Here is a 23717-nt window from a genome sequence, read left to right on the forward strand (position 1 = left end):
CCTGTGTGCCTCAGGGAGAGGAGAGAGTTGACAATTAGTGATTGAGGGAGAGGAGTGCACCAGAAAATTTTGTTTGTGCAGAACTACTCACCAAGGCAGGATTGGAAGAAAATGTAGAACAAGAGTTGGAGCAGGTTCAGAAGAGATTTTTTTTTTTTTTTAAAAAGTGGGGTTTATGTGTGAGGAGGTGTGGAAAGCAAAGCAAGAGAAACCGAATCGAGCCACCTTCAGCACCCAACATATTTTCCTCAAGCTTCTGGATGGATCTTGATAGTTCTGTATGCCTGCAGTTTATATTAAAGGGTTTATATTATGTCTGCAGTCACCAAAGTATTAAATAATACTATAGCAAGGAATTAATTTTGTAATGTGCAAAAGCAGATGATGTATTAGGATGAGCATGCTTTATGCGTCGTTCTATATAGTATGTGTGTTACACGAAAACACTCCAGAAAGTAGAAACAGAAAATGGAGGTAAAAAGATGAAGGACTGAAAAGTGTTTTCGTAATTTTCATTTCTTACTAATATAGTTATTGTTTGCTTTTCTTTCAGTCGTCCTTTATCTTCTAAATGGTCCACAGCCAGCCCAGCAAGTATAGCTGGCAGAGGTATGCTCTCATTGCTATACAATTCACACAAATAGACTTGTGTCTTATAAATTGACCATCTAGAAAGTTATGTTCCTATTTTAAATTAGACTTAGCTGTAATTTAAGATTTTTTTTGTATTTTTCTGTTTATTCGAATACAGAATTGCATTATTATATGCATTGATGCCAGTTCCACCTGTAGTTTAGACTGCTATCATTTTTCGTAAGACTCTATTTTTTCTGTAATAGAAAAATGAACACATCAATTATCTATGTACCCAGCAAAAATAGACCCTTAGATATGTGGCTACCATATTCAATGCTTAAAGTATGTTTGCCTGCCAAAAAAATGCACACCTGCCAATTGTCTTAATATTAATGTTTGATAGACATGCCTGATTTGATAAATATGAGCAATTGGTAGTTTCGCTCAGTTTAATAAAGTTACCAGAAATATCACATCCTGGATTGTGTAAGGAGGCTCACTCTGTAATAAGGTAACATTCTGTTAGTGAGATTTGAGGATTATATTGCTGCGTAATTTTTCTCTAAACAAAAAAAATAAACTCACTGTTGTAATTATCCATTTGTTTCTGATATTTGCATGACTGTGATTTGTAAACCTGTTAAACTTTCTAAATAAATAAATAGATTTTAAACCCCCCCCCCCATATTAGGTTGAAACTGTAAAGTTCAAAGGGTGGTTAAATGCAAGAATTTAAGTTACCTCTGCTACCTTAATTTACCATCTTGTGTGTATGCGTTGATAAGAATCTCATACTATTCTTTTATGCAGGACCACTGCGTCATTCAGTGAGCAAGATGGACCTGATCAGGGAATGAGTCAGGGTTGTGTAGTGAATGAGACTGTTGTTGTCTGTAGGACTTTTGCTTAATCTAATGCAGAAATTGGAAGAGTGTTTTGAGTGAGGCAGGAGACTACAGGAAGAGAAAGGATAGTCTCATAGGCAAGGTAGTTGAATTGTGCCCTAGAAAATCAAATTCTATCCCTGTTTCTGTCACAGAGATCCTATTTGATGCTGTCTAAGTCACTTAAACCACACTTTTTTACCGGTGGCCATTATGTCTCTCATTTTCTGGATGCCAAACTTGAGACCCAGTGGTCTGATTCGCAGAAATGCTGAACACTCACAGCCATACCTGAAGTGAACTAGAGCTGTGCTGTGAATATATAAAGTGCTAGAAAAATGTTAAGTACTCTTAAAAATCTGGTCCTAGTTGCATCAAGTTGCGCGTTTTAAATCAGTGGACAAATTTGTCCTTCTCTCTTTGCCTCAGTTCTTCAGTTGGAAACTGGAGATGATAATATCACCTAATCTCACAGATAATGTGAAGATAAATTAATGTTTATGAAGCACTTGGATACTATGATGAATGGACCACAGAACTGCTTATGTGGAAATTAGTGCTTTTGTACTTCGTGCACAGGGCAGGAAGATGGAATGGTGTGTATTAAATAAGGCCCGTGACAGTGCATTGAATGAGGAAGATAAAATAAATGAATGATCCCCCTTCCGTGAGCACTGTCTATTCTATGCACTGAATAAGGCAGGGATCCTACTGGAAAAAATAGTATGTGATTCTGTAATTAAAGATTATATCATAATACAGGCACACAGAGGGGCCGAATTAAGGGTGCACAGGCAACCACAATTCTGTCATTTTAGTACCTTTTGTGGGCTTGATTTTGCAACCTTAGCCTTCTCTTAATATAGTTACTTTTTATATTATTTAGGATTGTATTGAATGTATTGAATCAAGTTAACCGTATGGTTTATAAGACCATATACTGGATAGAGATGGAAAATCTTAACCTAACTTTTGATAATAAGTGGGCTTAATTTAGATTTAATTTTACCATCTTTACCCTTTTTAGTTTCAGGAAGTAGCAGCAAGACTGCTCCAAGTCCAGGAACACTGCAGAGGTCCCGCAGTGACATTGATGTTAATGCTGCTGCAGGTGCAAAGGCACGCCATGCTGCTGGACAGCCAACAGGAGCTGGGCGCTTGTCTGCTGCTGGTCTACCTCCTGGATCCTATGCTTCACTAGGTGAGAGATTCTGTTTTACTGTAAACTATTTCTTGGAGTTCATAGAAAGCAAATGGTAATGAAAAAATACTTCCGTTATTGGAAAGTACTGTGTATGGATATTTGGTGCACTCATAATAGTAGTACCTAGGCACCAAGTGCTTGAATTAAGAGACATCAATATTGTCTGACTAGGAGTTATTGTCTTGGCTCCATTTTTTGATTAAACTGGGTTTCTATGGATGATTTTAAGGGAGAGCTAATTTTGAGGCATGGAAGTGTTCTTGATGCTTTAGAGCAGTGTTTCCCAAACTTGGGACGCCACTTGTACAGGTAAAGACCCTGGCGCATCGGGCTGGTTTGTTTACCTGCCACGTCCGCAAGTTTGGCAGATTGCGGCTCCCACTGGCCATGGTTCGCTGCAGCAGGCCAATGAGGGCTGCAGGAAGCAGCGTGGGCCGAGGGACATCCCAGCCACCGCTTCCTGCAGCCCCCATTGGCCTGGAGCAGCGAACCACGGCCAGTGGGAGCTGCGATCGGCTGAACCTGCTGACACGGCAAGTAAACAAACTGGCCGGCCTGCCAGGGGCTTTCCCTGAACAAACAGTGTCCCAAGTCTGGGAAACACTGCTTTAGAGCTTCCATTATCGAAGAAGGTCAGTGCAAAGAGTGTTTTCATTATGTTCTTAAAGTATATGAGACACTCTCATTCTGATCTCCAGCGACAGATAAATGGACTGCAAAAGCTTTCAGTAGAAGGGAGCAGTCATGGTTTCTGTCAAATTTTAGAGGCAATATATCAATCACTGTTAGAAATCTCAAATTCCCATTTTATTTAAAAAAAAAATCTAAAATACTTTTGTAACTAAGGCATGGTGAAATGTTTCAAGCTGTATTCCATATTTTTCACTGTTCTGTACAATTGTGTACAGTGTTGGTTTGGAAGAGTTGGTTTTCCAGCACTTCTGTGTATATTTTCACCTAAGTTGCATTTTTGTCAATGAGTAACACTACTTCTGTCTGTTAGACGTAAGAAGTGCTACCATGATATCTTTCTGAGGAGAGGTCTATCACTGATAGCACTTCTGGTGTTGGATGCTAGAAGTGTTGCGAACTCCAAACATGAACTCTGAGTCATAATCTGTCCATGATCTGCTCCTGGATGCAACAACAACACATTCTTCTTCAGGGCTCAAGGCAAGGCCGAGATTTAGCCTTACTCTACAAGCATTGTGGGAGGGAAGAGCAAAGGAAAGAGGCATGGTAGAGACAGAAGAAAGAAAAAGAAAAGGTCAAATTAAAATAGTGTTGGAGGAAGAGATACAGAAGAATGACGTTATCCTGCCTATGATAAAGTGAAAGGATTACTTTGGTCTTTTGCTAAATTAAATAGAAAAAATAAATTTTTTGGTTAGAACAGTGTTGTGCTTTCAGAACATATAAAGGACTACATTTTTCATTCCCAACACCACCTAGATAGGAGTTTAAAAGAACACACAAATTTTCAAGAGGGTAAATGCTGGAAGTTGTATGCAGGGGAATGACTAGGAGGAGGATTTACTCGTGCTGTTAGTTTCATAGCTATTCTTTTAGTGGATATATTCGGGATCCGTTCTAACATATTCTTTAAATCTTGCTTTGATTAGCTGGAAAGTATTGTCTCGCTGGCAACTGTCATTTGGAGTCTTTTTAGAAAAACAAACCAACCTATCCCTTTGTGACACACCTGGGGCACATTCCAGACTAATGAGTAGCTGTGTTACCCTCTAACCTGGGGTGCCCTTTACAATGGTTTGCTGCTGTAGCCTCCAGCTTAGAGACTGCTCACAATCGGCCTCCAGCATGTAAGTCACTCCCAGCTATGTCTGTCTGTCTACTGCAGCCAGTCTGCCACACCTTGGCTCTTACCAGCCTGGGTTATACTGCAGGGTTTCCCCAACACACTCCTAGTCTTAGGTTTCCCCCCAGAAATGTATGCCCTGAACTGCCCAGTCTTCTCCTGGACCATACATATTTATATAAAGTCCATTATTTCTTTAATAGAAATAATATGCACAAAACCTGCCACCCCAAATGGAATTTCCCAGACACTTCATTTTAAACACATTGGATTAGATTAAAAAAAAAACAACCCCACAAGTTTATTAAGTACAAAGATAGAGATTTTAAGTGAGTACAAGTAATGAAGCATAAAAGTCAGAAATGTTTACAAGAAAAATAAGATAAAATGCAACTAGTGCCTAACTTAACAAACTATGTTAAATTCAAAGCCAAGTTTTCTCACCACATGCCTTCAGCAGTCTCACTGACAAAACTTCTTAGGTCAGCATCCCATCTCCCAGTGTCCAACAAATGCTTCTTTCGTCACTTCTGGTGCTGTGAATGTGATGGGCAGGGAGAGAAAGAGGGGTGCCTGGGGGTGTTTGTCCCTCCTTTTTGGAGTTGCGGTTCCCCTCTTGAAAACCATTTTTCGCTGGGTAACAGGAGACAAAAGACTATGGGGAAGCTTTTCAGTTTCCTTTGTTTCACTTCCTGCTTGATGGCTCTGTTTACTGCGTAAATGAAAATTAAGTAGAGCACACGTTCCTTTGTTTGAGACAGACCTGTTTGCCAACCTTAGTTTGGAACATGTTAATAACACCACACGGTGGAATCTTATAACTTCACATGCAGTGTTGCCACAAACATTTTATGATAATAATGACCACCAAATTGAGTTTTCAAATGATACTTCACAAGGCGTACATTCTACAAAGATTATTACAATGGTGTGTAGGGTGTGGACACGAGTACATTCTGTCACACCTTCTTAGATTAAAATGGAAAAAATGAACATTGAGATGTATGTTTGATGGAAGAATTCCGATAATACTGTTCGTGACATTGGTCTAGGGGGTTAAAGGTAAAACAGAATATGAATGTACATTAGTCCAAATGGAATAGCTATTATTTTGTCTTATTCTCTTTCTCTGAATGATTAGTGTTAACTAGTAATGCAAATTAGAAAGTGTTCTTATAATCAAGCAATAATTGTAAAAAGGTTGTTTCAGCCCTTTCTTTGTGTTCTGGTAGTGCCAAACAATAGATTCAATTAATAGAGAAATCTTACACAAGAAATATAATTTAAAATTCTACATATTTTTATTTTTGTCTATGGTATGACATTCTTATTTATGGTGTGTCTGAATCTGTGTAGTATCGTAATAGCACTAATAGGCTGAGGTATTTGAGTTTATTATGGTATCCTTGTACTTTTAAAAATATAGTGTTTATAAACTGAAAATGTAGAAGTCTTAGAATTGTGAAGGAAAGAAGGGATGAGGGGAGAGTAAGAAAAATGTACCACATACTGCAAAATATTTTTTCTTTATTGTTCTCAGCATATAATTACGATTATACATTTTTTTTATTTTCCTTGCCACATGTGGGTTCCTTGTAAATAGGTCTTAAACTATGTTCAGAATAGCTGGCAGCTTCTCATAGAGAGAATATTAAATGCATAATGCCAACTATACTGATGTGAAGGAAAGATAGGAATAATAATGAGAGGCCAGTATGGCTCCATCAGGAGCTCTTTAATGACTTGAAAACTAAAAGGAATCCTTCAATAAATGGATTTGTCAAGAACAAATCATGCCAAACCAATGTAATTTCCTTGTTTGACAGGGTTACTGGTGTAGCTGATAAGCAGGAAGCAGTAGACAAGATCTTGATTTTAGTAAGGCTTTTGATACAGTCTCACATGATGGTCTCATAAGCAGACTAGGGAAATGTGATCTAGATGAGGGTAGGTGCACAGGCTGGTGAATAAACCATATTCAAAATATAGTTCTCAATGGTTCTCAGTCAAATTGGGGAGGATGTATCTAGTGGTGTCCCGCAGGGATAGTCCTGCATCTGGTCCTATTCAATATTTTCACTAATGACCGTGATAATGTCATGGAGTGTGTGCTTATAGAATTTGTAGGTGACACAAGGCTGGGAGGGGTTGCAAGCACTTTGAAGGAAAGGATTAGAATTCAAAGTAACCTTGACAAATTAGAGAATTGGCCTAAAATCAGCAAGATGAAATTCAGTAAAGTCAAGTGCTGAGTATTACACTTGAGAGCTCTGGGATCCTTCCAGACCACAGGGTCCAGCCTGAGCCTGACAGTCCACATAGCAGTTAAATAGGTCCGCATCCTAAGCTCCATGAGCCTGAGTTGGCTAGCATGGTCCAGCCCTGGGTGTCTAGTTGCTGTGTAGATGTATCATATAAGGGTAGTTAAACCCTGGAATTAGGTTTCTAAGGGTGGTTGTGGAAGCCATGCCTTTGGAGGTTTTTAAGAACAGGTTGGTCAGGGACACCTGTCAGGGATGGTCTAGGTTTACTTAGGCCTTCCTCAGTGCAGGGGATGGATTTGATAGCCTCTCAAAATCCCCTTTTCTATGTTTCTGTAAAATATTAAGAGAATACTGTCTACTTTTTATGTTTTAAATTTATTTCATCGTACTTTTTTTTTTTTTTTTTTTTTTTTTACAATAACCTCTTAAAATAAAATGTTTTTCAAGAAATTACCATTTCTGGGTCTATGCTTGCAGCATGACTGATAGGAATTTCTGAAGATTCAGAATTCTAAAACTTAGTAAACTACTGCAACAGTGGGTGGTATGTGCCTGCCCCTTCTAAAGATGTGTGACCTGGGATCCATATATTTGCTGGCTGTGGATTCACCGTAGGATCTGCCTTGCAGGAAGGTGCTCCAGAGTCTCAGCTCTTGAAAATAAATAAATAATTTAGTACTCTTAGTTAAGAAGATACCCTTGAAAATATGAACTGAGTGTAAACTGAAGCAATGTAGCATGCCAGAATGTGCTGGAAGCATGAAACAGTACTGAGTAAACTGTCCCTTTCATCTCAGTGGGGTGGTTGAAACCTAAAATGACTGTTTAAATGGGCAAATTTGTTAATTATTTCATTGCTGAGCATCTTACCAGAAATGTCCTACAAATGTGCTTATCCTGCTTCCAGTTTGGTTTCTGTGTCTTTCCATGTGGAGAGTTTAATATAAAAATAAATACCAGGGCCACTGTACTGACAGTGTTGTTCGTGTACATATTTAATTATTTAATTAGAATCTTTTTTTAAAATTTAAAGTAGCTGTAGAAATCAGGACCAACTTACCAGAGCACACAGGTCTCTACTTACCTCTACCTGTCATTGCTTGTTGATTATTGATGAAAAAGGATCTCCCCTGTGCTGTTACTGCATTAGAACATATGTTTGTTTTTGTAGCTGTAGAATCAGGAAGACATTCTCTGCCAGACTTTAGCCATTTTGAGGTTAGTTCTGCTGTGAGGCCTGAAATTACTAGCATCCTTATAAGCAACATTCAGCGGATTATACATATCTCACTTGTACAGGGGTTCTCGCAACAAATTTTTTGGCAGCCTCTGAGTGCAGCCACCAACTCTGGTTGGTGGACAGTCTGACAATTTATTTCCTAAAATACTTAAGTAACTTCAGGAAAAACAAATAAATATGCATATTTATGTGTCCAAATCATTGTAATTGATTGTTGTAGGGTTTGTTGTAGACTCAATAGTAAAAATAATTTACAGTTATAATTTGGTGCCCCTGGCCCCCCGCTGCCTTCCTGGCCCCATTGCTTCCCCCCCTCCCGCATTGCCTTAGGCTCCCTTCCATGGTCTCAGACCCCAGGCTCACCCCATTTTTTGCCTCTGGACCACAGCGCCCGGTAAGGCCGGCCCTGCAGAAGCCCAGAGCCAGAGCCCCATGGGTGGAGTCGGGGGTGGGCTGAAGCTCCAAACCCACGGGCAGAGCCCTGCTACTGTGGGGAGGCTGAAACCCAAAGCCCTGAAGTTGGTGGGGGGGGGGCGCTGAAGCCCACCTCAGGAGGCCTGCAGCTGAAGCCCGCTGCCAGAGTCCTACCCTGTAGCCAGGTGAGGGGGGACTATGGCCTGTCGCCCGAGACTCTGGCTGAACCGGGGGGGAGGCTGAATTCCACCCCTGAGCACTTCAGGGTGGGGCTACTGCTTTTCCTCCTCCCCCATCTCTTCACAAGAGGCTGTTGTGGCCGCAGGAAAAAAACTCTGGTGGCTGCATGCAGTCATAGTGACCACATTTGAGAAACACTGCACTAGTAAGTATTGTAGTGGTACTCAGCCTTTATTTTGCTTATATTATACTCAAAATCTGGGTGCTCCTTTTTTGCAATACACCACACTCCATGCCAAATGAGTAGAAAAATCTTTAATTGCTTTTAAGCTGTATGTACTAGTCGACCTTCCTTTTTTTCTTCCTTTACTGTGCTGGCCTGTTTTTTCTTAAATTTCTACTGCCTCCCCTTCTGAGGTTTCAAGTTAAGTGGCAGAATTTCAGAAGTGGGGTCACTGTGGTTCAGTAACACTATAAATGTATGTAAATTTGAATTCTCATTGACTGTTGAGCACCAAGCAGTTGATGTATCCTGAAAAAGTTCATAAAATTTGCTTCCAGAGTTTGCTCAAATCTAGATAATGCAGATAGGTTCCACATCTTTTTGAGGGGGTCTTGTACCCTATCTTATATTTTCGCATACATTAGGTTGGGAACCACTGACTTTTCTAGAGTTTACACACATGAATTAGATCTACAGATGTTTGCAGTGTTTACTATTAATATAGTTTCTTTAATGAATGTTTTATGACTCTGTGTTATGAAAGTCTTCATTCTAACACACTAAGTTTTCCCTGTTTCTTTGCCTGCTCTATCAACAAAGAGGATGCTTCTGACAAGATGGATGGTAAGAACTTGTTTTGTCTGCCCTCTTCTAATGCTACTAAAACATTTTTGGAAATTGCATTTAATGTAAAGTTCTTGATGTTTGTACTGCACAGCTCTATTGATTAATATGCAAAATGTCTTCATTAACCCCTCTGTACACTAATTTTAGTCTTAAAGTGGTTGTCTTTCGTATTATTACTGTATTTGTCAATATATCTTGACGTTATGGATGTCAGGTGTCCAGCTTTAAAAGAAACTTCGTTTATCTTAAATCTGATGTTATTTCTGTAATGACCAATCATTGTGAATAGAAGCTTTTGTCCTTCTTTATTTAGATGCTGACTTTACCAGCTAGGGTACCATCAACTTGAAAACTTAATCTTTAAAGTTTTGTATATGGTACTGTGAAAAGTTTGTGTATTTGGCAGTACCTTGTGTTTCAGAGGTTCAGGGGTTTCACAATTTCTCCTGTATTGTCAGTCAGTTTCTTTTTTGTGAAGAAGACCTTTATAAACATCAATAAGGGAGCAGAAAATTATTGTAAAATATTTTAGATCTTTTAAAAATCAGATGTATTATGTAAAGAGTGCTCTGTCCATACCTATATTTTAAAATAATCAAATTAGGAGACGTTTAACAAGACACTGTCAACTTTAATTAAATTAATTCTTTTTAAAGATAATTATTGCTGAGTAGGCCTACATTCATGGATTACGTAGCCTCCAGCATGTTTAACAGAATGTTTTAAAGGTTTATAGACTTTCCCTCAAATTGCATTTTAGTATTTATTTGTTCTAGCTATGTATTAAACCGTCTTTAGCTAGTTGTCCGCTATATCTCCTGTCATAATTGAAAAGGCCTTCTGAGAAGCAGAATTCTTCTAGCAATTGTTACTATGCTACAGCTAGATGCTTCCAATAAGTAGCTAGAACTAGTGCTTCATCTGTTTCCTGCCTTGCCATAATAGCTGAGTTTGATATTTGTTCAAGGATGTTACCATTGGCCATGTTGGCTTGAAAGATGCTGAAAACTCTTTATATAAACTTTTGCCACATGTATTGTAACTATATCCCAGTGTTTAGAAAAATGAGGAACAATAGCTACTATCAACAAAGCAGGCACCATTCCCTACCGTCATCCCTATCTTTTCATCCATTATTGAGTCAGATGAGCAAATAATCATATTAAATACACACTCATTTTGAACCACATCGTAAAGGCCATCAGAGTCTAGCAGACTTCAAGAGGGATTGAATTCCAGAACCAAGGTCTCCATTGAAAATGCAGTTAGGTGGCACACAGGAGAAGAGATTAGTAAAATACCAGAATCCCAAACCATTTGAAGAATTATGGATAACCAGCATGGTGAATTGCACTTTGCAGCTAATTGTAAGCCAGTAAAGATCATGGAGTACAAATGATGTTCTTCAAGTGGCTTTGCATATTCCTATTTACGGGTGTTGCACCCATTTGTGTTGCCTTGCGGTAGAATCCACCTGCAGGAATATCAGCTAGAGTGCTCTTGCACCCCATCCCTCCACTTGGCATCCTGATGCACCGAAGGTGGAGGCTATAAAAGGGGTGGAATGCCCTTCTCACCTCTGTTCCTTCCAATTACATGCCAGGATGGATGTGAACTCTCCAGTTCCTTGAAGCCAAGAGTTTTCTCCTCAAAATTAGTTAGTGTTAGCTTTCAGTTAGCTACTAACAGTTAGGGTACTTCCCCAGTTCTTAATAATGGTGGAATCGAGGAAGCCAAAGGAACCTGATTTAAGAGATACGCTTTCTGTCCAGCCATTTTCCTGGTATCAGATGATGACATGTCCCTAAAGTGTCTATGTGAAGGTCACTCGCCATCTGGGTGTTTTGATTTGCTGGACCCTTACCCCCAGAGCCCTCCAGGATGGAACGATTCATCTCCAACTACTGCTTTAAGGAGGCCCTTAAGGTTAGACCCTCTTAAGGTCAGACTTTGTTTCCAAGGACTACCAACCTCTGTGCTGGTGGTCTCTGGAGGTTCCAGCAGACTGCAGGGTTTCAAAAAGCCACGTCATCTGACAGGGCTGGATTGGTTCCTGTGCCTCTCCCCTTCAAACCTTCAAGGACATGTGTGTCCAAATCAAGGCCTATGTGATCACATCCCTCCACCTCGGTTATAGAGAAAATGTCAAGGACCAGTCTGGCCGCCCTCACCAGTGCAGTATTTCATGTCTTACAATGGTCCAACTCTGACTGGGCCCCCACAGCTGCAGAATTGGCTCCGACTGCATCCTCCAGGATCTGGAAGATGGACATGAGTGGTACCTCTGAACAAGGATCGTCAGCCTGAGATGCTGTGGCACTGAGGAAAAAGAAGCACAGGACAAAGACTGCCAATGTTAGCAGTGCCAGTTCCCATGCATCAGAGTTATTGGTTCTGCTTATTTCAGCTAGCACTGCTATGGTTCCTAAGTGGAGATCAGCCCCATCCCCAGTCACAGCAGTGAGGGAGATTAGCCCATGTGGACCATTGGATTCAGTGTCACAGCCAGATCTTGCTCCTGTCTTGACCCCAAGTACCTTCCTAGTTCCAAAGAGTTCCGCCACGGTGATGGCCCTAGTCCACCCTCTAGCTCCGGAGCAGGTCTCGGATTTTTGAAGTGCATGGCACGCAAGAGGGGAGGCATGTGCCTTCAGTTCATGGATCCTCCCCTTCATCCCCAGTTATGAATTTGAGAAATTAGGCAGGGTAGCTCCAGCAGCTTGCAAACTGCCCCAAGTAAGTGCAGGTGCCATTGCTGCAGAGTTGATTGCCAGCTCCCATGTGCCGATGGATAAAGACATAAGGCAGCAAGTCCACAAACAACTTTACTGCTCAATAAAGTAGTGCCAGTTGTATTCACCCCTTTCTGCCCCTTAACAGTAGATTAAACGGACAAAGGTCTCTTCAACACTAAGCCCAGGAAAGCAGTAGGTTTGGATGGATTCCTGAAGAACCTGGGCTGGGTACTGGCCTTAACCAGCTGCATAGAATCTGTGAAATCTATCAGTTAAAATTAAAAACAGCTGCAGGATTAATTGACCTTTCTTCCGCAAATAATACTGTATGGCTCAAAGGTCTCTGGCTGAAGTTGGCATGAGAAAGCTAATGATAATCAACAATACTCTCCTCATTAAGATGCCGAGTAATAGAAGATTCACTGTACATGTTGGTGAATCTGCTAGCAAATCACAGAGATTGAACAGTGGCCTTCCACAAGGATCTGTTTTAGCACCTGCACTATTCAGTCTCTATACCAGCGACATTCTGGTCACATAATCCTGTAAATTCATCTATGCAGATGATATTGCACATTGCTCATGATGCCCCAGAACATTATAACCTCACTAGACTGGTTGTCAGACAGGACCAACGAGCTCAAAGGTATACAGTTCAATCCCTCGGATCCATCCCAGACAGTGATTTCATATGGATCATCCAAAAGTTATGGGGACATTGAACCACTTAATGGTTTAAGGACATTTGTCTTCTCAAGAACGTTGCACATCAACGTACTGGAACTAAGAGCTGTTCATCTGACCCTCAGATTGTTCCTCCCTCACTTTCAAGGGAAGGTCACGCAAGTAGTAGCGGACAATATGTCAGCAGTGTATTATATCGTCAGACAGGTGGGTGCTCACACCACCCCTTCTGCGTGGGCAGTAAAACTATGGAATTGGTGCATCCGCCATGACGTTTGCGTAGCAATACATTTGTCCGGGAAAGACACTGTAAAGTCAGGCCTCGATTTACACTGTGGTTATGTTCTTAAAAAAACAGCGTGCAAATAGAAATCATGTAAAAAAGATACCAAGGGTCTATGGGAAATAAGGGTTTAGGTTTTAGGCTCACAAGATGACCTCCCTAATTTATACAATACAGTACAGTACTACAGGTTTTATTTAAAAAATTTAATGAAATTCAAACTTACTACAGTACAGGTACTAACCTTTATTCATGTTGAGGATGAACTTGATACAGTATCAGCATTATCATCATGTTATTGAAGTCAGAACTCTGAGGGTTCATCTGGGAAGGTTGGGGAGTGTGGCGCATTGGGATGGTCAATGACGGGATGGAGGAGGGGAGGCAGGAAGGATCGGGGATGCCTCCACTCACCACCTCCAGGCAGCTGTGTGGGGGGCCATGGACACTCTGGCAAGGAACCCCCCAGGCATGCTCCTGGGGCAGAGGGTTGGAGCGCAGGGGTTTGCACTGCTCTGCCCAACCGACTGGCTCTCCTGCCAGAGAGTGGGGTTGGGGGCTTGCCCCACTCCTCCTGTCCACCTGGCGCTCCAGCCAGGGAGTGGGGTTGGAGGCTTACACTGCTCCACCCGGTGTTCTAGCTGGGGAGTGGGCTCAAGGGCTCGCCCCTCTCCACCTGTCTGGCGCTCCAGCCAGGGAGTAGGCTTGGGGCGTGGAGTCTTGTCTGCTTCCCAGCTGGAAGGCCAGGCGGATGGAATGGGGTAAGGCCCCCGACCCTGCTCCCCAGCTAGAGCGCCGGGCAGGCAGACTGGGGCAAGCTCCCAACCCCGCTCCTTGGCAGATGTGCTGGGCAGAGTGGGGCAAGCCCTGGACTCCACTCCTTGGCTGGAGCGCCAGGTGAGTGGAGCGGTTCAAGCCCCTGCACCTTGACCCCACACCTGGGGCCCCAGGCCAGCATTTCAATGGCCCCCACAAGGCTGGCTGAAGAGGGGGAGGGGGAGGTGCCCCATCCCTCCTGCCTTCCCTCCCCCACCCCCATCATTGTCCACCCACCCGAAGTTGGGGCCCACCCGGTGTAGGGTCCTGGCTAGGCCACTGATTTGTGCATCTTGGTAACAGCACTGCACCATGTAAACGTGAATCCCTACTGTGTACAAATATAAAGGGTCACAATTAATTGACCGTGCGTAAATGAAACCTTGCCAAAACAAAACAAAAAAAATATGTAAATCGCGGCCTGACTGTAGTTGCAGATTGCTTCAGCAGGAATGCCTTCCTGAAGGACCAGTTAGTTCAGACCCTTTTTTCCAGATGGTGTCAACCAATTGTGTATCGGTTCATGACAAGATTAATCAGAAAAAGTGTCATCTTTTCTGTTCTTGAGTAATTAGGGATAGTCTGTCTGTCTTGGGTGCTTTTCTTCTGCACTGTTGGAGGGGTTTGATATATGCCTCCTTTTCCCGGATACAAAAGGTGACAAGGAAGATACATCTGGACAGAGCAAGGAATAATACTGATTGCCCTGGCTTGGCCACATCTGCAGTGGTCCACAGCTGTCCGGCAAAGTCTTTATACGTCTCCCCCTGTCTCCAGATCTTCTGTGCAAGAAAGGGAGCAGGATTTTTCACCTGGACCTGCAGACCCTTCATCTGATGGGATGGGTGAACAGACTTTGACTCTGTCTGCACTTGAGCAGTCGTGTTCTTCATCTGTGCAGTATATAGTGGTTAAATCCAGGAAACAGTCTACAGGAAACTGACTGTCCCAAATGGTCTAGATTTCAGGCATGGATGAAGAGGAAGCCTGATCCTATCTAATTCACTGATAAAGGTTCCTTTGGCGTCCATCTCCACATATCATATTTGAGTTGATGATAGATTGCTGTTTGTTCATGCTTCACGTAAAAAGGTTTGTCAAATGTGTACCCTTCTGCTAAAAAACGCATCCCTTCTTGGGACCTCGGTTTGGTCTTCACCACTTCGATGAAATCCCTCTTTGAGCCCATAGCTGAAGTATTCGTTGCATCATTTATTCCTGAAAGCTGCTTTAATTATTGCCTTTACATCAGCCAGTAGAGTGAGTGAACTGAATGCACTCATGTCTGATCCACCTTTTACTCTAGTTTCAGAAGGAAAAGGTAGTCTTTAGACATGGTCCTTAGTTCTTGCATAAGCTGGTAGCTGATTTCCACATTTAAAACTTCTAGACTGTTCTTCTCAATATTATGAGGCATTATGAGTTCTTCCCAGACTATTTCATGGTGAATCAAGCTTCTGTATCTTTTAGTGATATGCTAGTGAGAGTTCCCGTGCCTGTTTCAATCAGAAGACATTATGCTACAGCTGTGGCTACTTCCTTTGCTTGATTGAGGCTGATGCCAGTTGCTGAAATCTTCAGAGCTGCAACCCAGATATTTGTACACACCTTCACCAAGCATTGGCCTCTGAATTTAGTTTCTAGAGCGGATGCTGGGTTTGGCAAGGTGATACTTCAGTCTTTATTCAACTAGGACTCTGTTCCCATCTCCAGACTCTGCGCAGGTCTCAGCACTGCTTATCAATCTATCCTATAAGTTGGAATATGCGGAGCCACTCAAAGAAGAAATGAAGGTTACTTACCTGTCACTGGAGTTCTTTGAGATGGCGCTGCATATTCACAATTCCCGCCCTCTTTCCCCTCTCTGTCAGAGTTCTTGTAATTATCTTCTCTGGCTGTATGGTGGAAGGAACTAAGGAGCAAAGGGTGCTCTGTCCCCTTTATAGCCTTTCCCTCTGTCCTTTGGGACGCCAAGTGGAGGGGGGATGCGAGAACACTCTAGCTGATACAGCTGAAAAAGGCTGCTGCCGCAAGGTGGTTCAATACCTATAACTGGGAATATGTAGAGCCCACTTGAACTCCAGTTACAGGTAAGTAACTGTCACTTTTTGCTTATAGCAGTCCAAATTCCATAAGGTATTGGTCTGCCCTATTAAACAATATTGGACGGTTCTGTATTCTTTTCTCTGATTTCCAAATCAAAATTTGATTAGGTTGCATATAACTTTTATAATTAGCAGCATCCCATATTCACCCTGAACTCTTGCGGTCAAGCTGGTTTTTTTGTTTGTTTGTTTTTTCCATTTTGTGTATCATCACAAGTAATCTGGGCTCTGCAGGCCAAGTTCTGCTGTCAGGTAGACCTGTGCAACCCTTTGGTCTTAAGTGGATTTTCAAAGGTGTCTGGAAGAGAATGGGACTTCAGATATATCTGAAGACATAATGTGCTCTTCAGGACTTCTGTTACTTGTGATGATTTGCAAGATGGAATAAACACAACTTGATAAAAGTCCAGGATGAATTTGCAGCACTGGCAATTTTTTTAAAAAATATTTATATGCAAGCTGGGCAGACTTGATTTGGAAAACTGAGAGACACTCCCAAAACTCGATTTAAAAAAAGTCATTATTAGGATAGGATGGCACTTTAAAAGACCAGGAGGGTTGCAGTTTGTACTAGCTGTAGCTTCTGAGGCTTCAGTGGTGATCCTGCTGTGAATAAAGTGTATAGAGTAGCTCAGTCTAGAAACAGCAAAAGCATGCACAGTCCTAGCAAGGTTTGCAGAGAGGGTTAACCTCCCACAACCTCTAGATGAGGTGAAGATGCTGAATGGCTTTTTTGATTACTATAGTCATCTCAGTATTCAGAAACAGCATTGGATTAGAAAAAAATTACCAACCAATAGCGGGAATATTTTTACAAATCCTGTCACTTCCCGAATATATTCACCCAGAATCTGCAGACCATGGTTTCAAGGGAGCCTCAGTGCAGGGTGGAGAAATGGTGCTTCCACAGCTTTTCTCCTCTTCCCACGCTTTGGTTTTTAGGGCATTGATGTGTGTTTTACCTCAGATTTTGTCTTAACTGTCATGTATGGGTATACTTTGCCTCATTAAACTAGCATACACACTCCAACTGTGACCCATTTTCAGTAACCTTGTTTTTCTCACAGCTCACTCTTCCAGGCAGGACTTGGTCTAAAAGGGTGTACATTTTTTGAGGCATCAGATTGAATTTTGTTGGAATGAATCTTCCTTTCTAACATCTTCCATCAGCTTCTCTCTGCCCAATGTTTAATGCACTGGGTCTGTATTGCTTACTTCAACCTGGAGCTTGTATTGGAATTCTATATGCAAATGTGCACCATGTGCATATGTCACCGACTTTCCTTAGCAGTTGCTTATGATAGTATGCTTGATATCAAAGTCTGTTCTTGATATGCTACTTAATTGTCTTAAACTCATATGCATGATTAAAACTTCAATTTTTCTTCAATATTCCATGGTTTTTCAAAGAAAGTTTGGCGTCTAGCAGTGCATTATGTATTTCTACAATCAGCTCACAATGTAGCCTTTGGCTTTCCATTGTAGTTTAATGATGGAGTTGTAGTGCAAGAGAGCAGAGGTTAAGATCCATTCTTACATAAACATATTTTGTCAAGGTACTCTAATTTCATATAAGTAGGAATGAAAAGGAATTGAATCAAAGAATAGTGCTGTTTGGAATATCATTGTTTTATTATTTTTTCTATTAGGAACAGCTTCTGAAGATGGTAAGAAAAATTAATCTTTTGTTAGAATAGCAAATACTTTCATCTTCATGCTTTCATTTATACGAACTAAGTTCTAGAAGTAGAATTAGCTCATTGTGGTGGTTGGGGGTCATTCCATTTGGCTTACACATCTAATATTTGGTTATTGAAGTATATTTTTGTAAATTCTTTTACATTGTGATTTTGGTTCTCAGGCAATCATTTTCAATAAAAATGTCATTGCTTAACATTTTACTATAAAATTACAGGAGTATTATGTTTTGATCTTTTAAATTATAAGCTAATTAGGAAAAACTCATCTGTTGAACAGATGTGCTCACACTCAGGAAGCAGGTGCTATTATTAATTATCTATTTGGAACATGGAAGAACATATTAAAATGTATTGTTAAAACCCTTCTAAGCTAGCGCCAGAAAACATTGCCTCATAACATTCAAAAAGATTTTTGTTTTTTATTTTAATGGAAATTACATCAGGCCTTTAGTGATAATTCAGCATCAACCAAATTGGTGGTGCACTATATTCCTAAACTCTCTGGGCCAGATTCTGCACAGAAACCCTGAAACCTCATTACAATTAGTGGGGAAAATATTGTCAATGCATGGGGTGACTGAGGGTAGAGTTTGTCTCAGTCAATTTAACCAGTAATGGTAATACATTGCTTTCTAGTAGCTAAGTGAATAACCTCCTTTATCCTGGCTCTCTTCCCATAGACTTTCTTCTGTGGACTGTTCCCTCTACTTGGATGAATAATATTAACTTGGCTGGTCTTGAAATCCTGCTGTGGAAAGCCTAAAGGGGCTGGAAACTAGATATAATGAGCCTGTGTGCCTAATTCTTCTGGGTCAAGGATTGACCCTATATGTCTGCAAAACTTTTTTATTGTTAAAGTTAATGCAGTCTTAAAGTGAATAAATTGTTGTGCTAGAATGTCACTTCTCAAGCAGTTTCCTCTTGCAACCTTCCAAAATTGTGTCCAACTTGTTGTTTCTAGGTTTTGTTTTTGTGTAGCGCTGTCATGTTGGTTTAGGACCTGTATACAGAATTCTGGCTATTCACTTTTAAGAGTAATCTGCCTATTAACTGTCATTCATACTGTTGGAATCCTCCCTTCTTTGGTAATTTCATTGTGTTGTCTAAACGTTGAGGAGTAGAGATGATGTCACACAAAAGATGATCTTATCGGTTGGCAGTCTGGAGAGAGCTGAATTCTATTTGAGTTCTGCCATAGACTTCCTGAGTAACTTCAGACAAGTCCTTAAAATCTCTGGGTCTCAGTTCTTCGTTCTGTAAAACAAGGGTAGTATTTCTCTACCTCATATGGATGTTGAGACTTATTCATTAGTCTTTGCAAAGTTCTTTTGAAAACCTTGTATGGAAGGTGCTATAAAGTATAAAGAATTACTTTTGTGTCCACATCCATGGCCATGAGTATAGTGGTATCCTGAGGTACAGAGAAATTAGATGGCAGGTCTCTGAAAAACGGAGCAGTGCTGCTCAGAATTGTTGGCAAGAATCCTCAGTGGCTTGTTCAAAAGATAGCCAGGGATGGTTTTGTTACCTAGAGGACGAAAAAGGAAAGTTAGTAAAATTATAGCTTTCAAGTAGTAGTGAGTAGAGTTTGTTATTTGTTACATTAGGTACTTCTCTCCTCTTAAATTATAAAATATTTTCCTTGACTCTCACTTCATAAGCTTTACTTTTAAAAAATATAAAATCAGTGTATTTCTGGAGAAAACTAGAGTTATCTAATTTGGTGTTGATGAAGACGAATTAGTTTTAATTTTAAAAATTGATTGTATATAAATTCTTTATTGAAGTACTTACAGTCAAAAAGAAAAGTGTTCGTTTCTTAACTTGCAGTTAAATCTATTGCGGTATTTAATTTTCTACTCTGAATTGTTTTTTTTCAAGTGAGGTTTGGATAATTGAGTTTTCCAGTATGTAAATCTTCAGTTTTCAACTATAGCAACGTAATAAAATATTCATTTACACTATGAGGTCTCTGTTCATGACGAAGACTATTTTCTTAATGTCATTTTTACTTTATAGGTCGTATACGAACAAAGCTTTCAACACCTTCTGTTGGAATTGGAAATTCAAAGACCGATTCTAGAGGACGTAGTCGAACGAAAGTGGTCTCTCAGTCTCAGCGTATGTATTGTTCATTTATCAGTAATATTTGATCAAAAGATAGGCCATATGCTTAGCATACATTCATTGACCAATGGCTATGGTCAAAGCTTATTTAAAAAACATAAGCCGCATACTGAGTTGTTGTTCTGTGCCTTAGGTTCATCATCGCCAGACAAAAATGAAGGTATTTTTTTTTTCGGTGTTTTGGGTCAGTAGTATTTGCATGCTTTTGAAATAAATCTTTGATGATTTGTGTTGTCATACTCTTTTGGAGAAAAATTAGGGCTAATGGGAAATAGGTTGTGTAACAGGAAATTAAATCTACCACTGAGGCCAGTTTGTAGTCTTAAAAAATCCTCAACAAAATCTTCTGTACTAACTATCTACAAATCTTAGAAATGTAATATCAGAAATTAGGTAAAGTGGGGGGTGTCTTTTTGTACTTATAGATGACCTGAAAATCCTAGTTCTTCGGTACCCAAATCCTCTTTTTTTTTAGTTAATAATAGTCTAAAAGTATAATTCAGTAATTGTGTCTTCCCCTCCACCTTTCACGATAAAGTAGACACTGCCATTCTCACATGAGTGCACTCTAGTTTCCCAAGTATCGCCAGTATCTTTACTCCTCAAATTTCCTGTTGTTTTGCATTTAATATTTCTTTTTAAATTCTTCACTGAGGGTTTTTCACTGGGACTTTTTTCTACCTCAGCAGCAATAGAAATAGTTTAATTTTGGAGCAAAGATGCTGGTTGTTTAAAATATACAATGTTTAAAAGTGATTTATGCTATCTAGGCTTTAAATGATTTCTAAAATTGTGAAATGACAGTGCATTCTTCAGGTTTGAAACTGACAATATGTGTAGGTTTGGAAGGATTAGATATTTATCAGTAAATGTCTATTTCGCTGTATACATATAAACCAATGAAAAAATATTTCTACTGATGATGATTAAAACTTACAGACAGACACTAAGAAAAATGCTATTTGAGAATTTATTAGTGTTTGACTTAAGGATATTTACTTTGCATATTTTGACATGTGATGTTGACAGTTTGTTTTTTAACAGTTATAAATATTTAACTTCTTCGAGTGATGGTCTCTGTTGTATTCCACTGAGGGTTTACGCATGCATCCAGAGCCAGAGAATTTGAAAGTAGTGTCCATTGGTCCATGCGTGAACCCTGGTTTGCCTCATGGTTTTGTCAGAGGTGATAAAAGGCGAGGCGGAGCAACTTCGTCTTCAGTTCCTTCTCATCACCACCTGGTCCAGATCAGAACTTTCAGTGTCCTTGTCTCTGAAGCACCTTTAAAAATATTGTTGTACATAGTTTTAGAATTTTACAATTTATAGTGTTTTTAGCTGTTTTGTCATAGTTTATCGTAATGTTTGTGATTAGGATAGATAGTTTAGGGGGGTGTTTTCCCTACCGTCCCTCCTGCTCTTCCCCGTACTCTCACGCAGGTACAATGCCTAAGACGCTGGGCTTCAAATTCTGTGCCTCCTGCCCATGTTCCTTCTCAGCCAGTGACAAACACCAGTGCTGCCTCTACTGCTTGGGAGAAGCTCACATTGCATCACGGTGCAATATTTGCCAGTCTTTCCGCAGCTGTACCCGAAAAGGTTGGGGCCTTTTCCTCTGGAAGCACCTTATGGAAGTCTCCATGAGGCCTCGCTTGGACTCTGGCTGGGGAAATCTGCCCCGCCCCACCCTAGTGCATCGGCCTGAAACAGCTAGGGGTGCATCTCCTGCTACTGAGTCCAGATCCGCCACTATGGACCCCACACCAGGGACTAGTCTGGAGGTAAGGAAGCATTCCCATAAGCGTGGCGTTAAGTCTTCCTTGAAAACAAAGAAAGGGGATGCTGCTTCCATGAGCTTGAGTCATGGAGAGGGCGCGCATTCTAAAGTGCATAAACAAGAAAAGAAGTCCCAGAATCAAGGGGATCAGATGGTCTCAGGTATCAAACTGCAGGTACTGTCAACATTGGCACCCCATAAAGTGTGGGACCCGTTCAGTCCAGGGAAGTCCACTACTCCACCACCACTTACCCCGAACATCAGGGAGATTGGGAAGAGCACGCGAGCCCCAGGATATCTTTATTTTAGAGGAACCGAGATTGCCTTGCATGATGGGACCCTCAACCTCTAGGGAGACTCTTTCTCCCCCTCATGACATGCCACCCCTTGCCTCCTGCTCCAACGGTCTACACACGTCTGCCGACTCCGATGGTATCACTGAAGAAACTGTAGTCCACCTTCTCATCTTTGGAAGAGTTGGATGATGGAAAGGGACCATCAATCCCCTATAGCAGTACGGGTATTCGAGAAGGCAGTCTGGATCGTGCAATACCATACAATGCAACCACCATGGACCCACTGGTTACCCATGCCAGGGGATCTGCCTCAATTCCCTCCAGACTGAGCATACTGGCCTTATTGGGGGCCATGATCCCAATACTTCCCTCTCAGAACTCACCTGGTCCACAAGGGAGACTTTACCTGTCTCCCTGTTAAAGGGGCCGTTGAGTAGAAGCTCAGATCCAATCTTGGAAGAGAAGCCCTTCAGCCCGGTTCCGACAGTGCCACTGGAATCAGAGAGATTCCCTTCCTCTTCCCGAGACAAGGCAATGACTTCAGCGTCCCCTTTGCCTTTAGGTAATTCCGGGATCTCCTGGTGGGGGAGCTTCACATCACCTTGGAGGAAATCCAGCATATACAGCATAAACTCCTGGATATTCTCCATTCATCTGCACCAACTAGTGTCACACTGCCCATCGATGCCGTCCTTGAACCCTTTAGGATGGTATGGCACACAATAGCCACATGCACACCTACCTCCAAGGGGGCAGAAAACCAATGTTATGTTCCAGCTAAGGGGTCTTAGTTTCTTTTCTCACCCACCCCCCCCAAACCCATTTGTGGTTCAAGCAGCAACTGAACAATCCAGGCAACAACACCCACCTTCCACATCATCCATCAGAGAGGGCAAGCAATTGGACCTTTTGGGCTGTAAGGTCTTTTCCTTTGTCAGTCTCCAATTCAGGATTTTGAACTATCAAGTATTACTAGCCAAATATGTTTTCCCGAATTATGGCAAACTGGAGGCATTTGCTGACAAACATCCTCCGCAAGACTGGGCTCATTTCCAGGTGATCATAGAGAAAGGGAAGCGGATGGCAAGAACAATGCTCCAGTCAGTGGTGGTTGTGGCAGATACTACTACTAGGACTATTGCTGCTAGCATAGTCATGTGGAGGGGATCTTGGCTCCACTCCTGTGTTTTCCCTCAGGAGGTACAGAACACTATAGAAGACTTCCCTTTTAATTAATCCCATCTTTTTAATCAAAAGACAGATGATTCCCTTCATACTCTCAAAGACTCCAGAACAGCACTATGTTCACTGGCTATTTTTATGTCTGCTCTGAAGTATAAGCTCCACTGCCTGCCACCCGCACAATGCTACAGGTTCTCCCAGTTTTTCCACCAGAGGCCTTATGGGCCTCCACTGACAAGACAAAAGACAGAGATCCCACCCTCTGGGACCACCTTCACAGGAGATGCAACCCCCAGCTAAAAGGTATTTCTAAGATATTCTAGAGAGCCGTCAGCCATTTTGCGTACTGCCATGCAACCATCTTACCCCCTTCAGAGGCACTCTTTTTCTAAGCTTGGAGTGCAATAACAGACATGGGTGCTAAATGTCGTCCACCATGGCTGTATGATCGAATTCATCATGCTACCTCCTCCACAGCCCCCCAATCCCTCCTTGGGGACTACTCTTACAACAGCATCCTCACCCAAGAAGTGAACTTCTTTCTACAACGGGGAGTGATAGATTGTGTTTCCCTGGAATATCAC

The 23717-nt window shown here is 41.3% G+C and overlaps 1 protein-coding gene across 36 annotated transcripts in view; it reads left to right on the forward strand.

The window, feature by feature from the left end:
- Positions 1-23717, forward strand: part of CLASP2 (cytoplasmic linker associated protein 2) — a 265493-nt gene that overhangs the window by 144825 nt on the left and 96951 nt on the right. For 19 of the 36 annotated variants that reach the window (XM_084618633.1, XM_084618647.1, XM_084618644.1 and 16 more), the window contains 6 exons: positions 554-609; positions 2488-2661; positions 9402-9425; positions 17701-17718; positions 19771-19872; positions 20012-20038. In XM_084618633.1, coding sequence (XP_084474759.1) covers positions 554-609; positions 2488-2661; positions 9402-9425; positions 17701-17718; positions 19771-19872; positions 20012-20038 — 401 coding nt within the window. The remainder of the gene's footprint in view (positions 1-553; positions 610-2487; positions 2662-9401; positions 9426-17700; positions 17719-19770; positions 19873-20011; positions 20039-23717) is intronic. The other 17 variants (XM_084618665.1, XM_084618634.1, XM_084618639.1 and 14 more) reach the window with 4 other exon arrangements.

Source organism: Lepidochelys olivacea (genome assembly GCF_965140295.1).
Source record: "Lepidochelys olivacea isolate rLepOli2 genome assembly, chromosome: 2".
NCBI classification, from domain to species: Eukaryota; Metazoa; Chordata; order Testudines; family Cheloniidae; genus Lepidochelys; species Lepidochelys olivacea.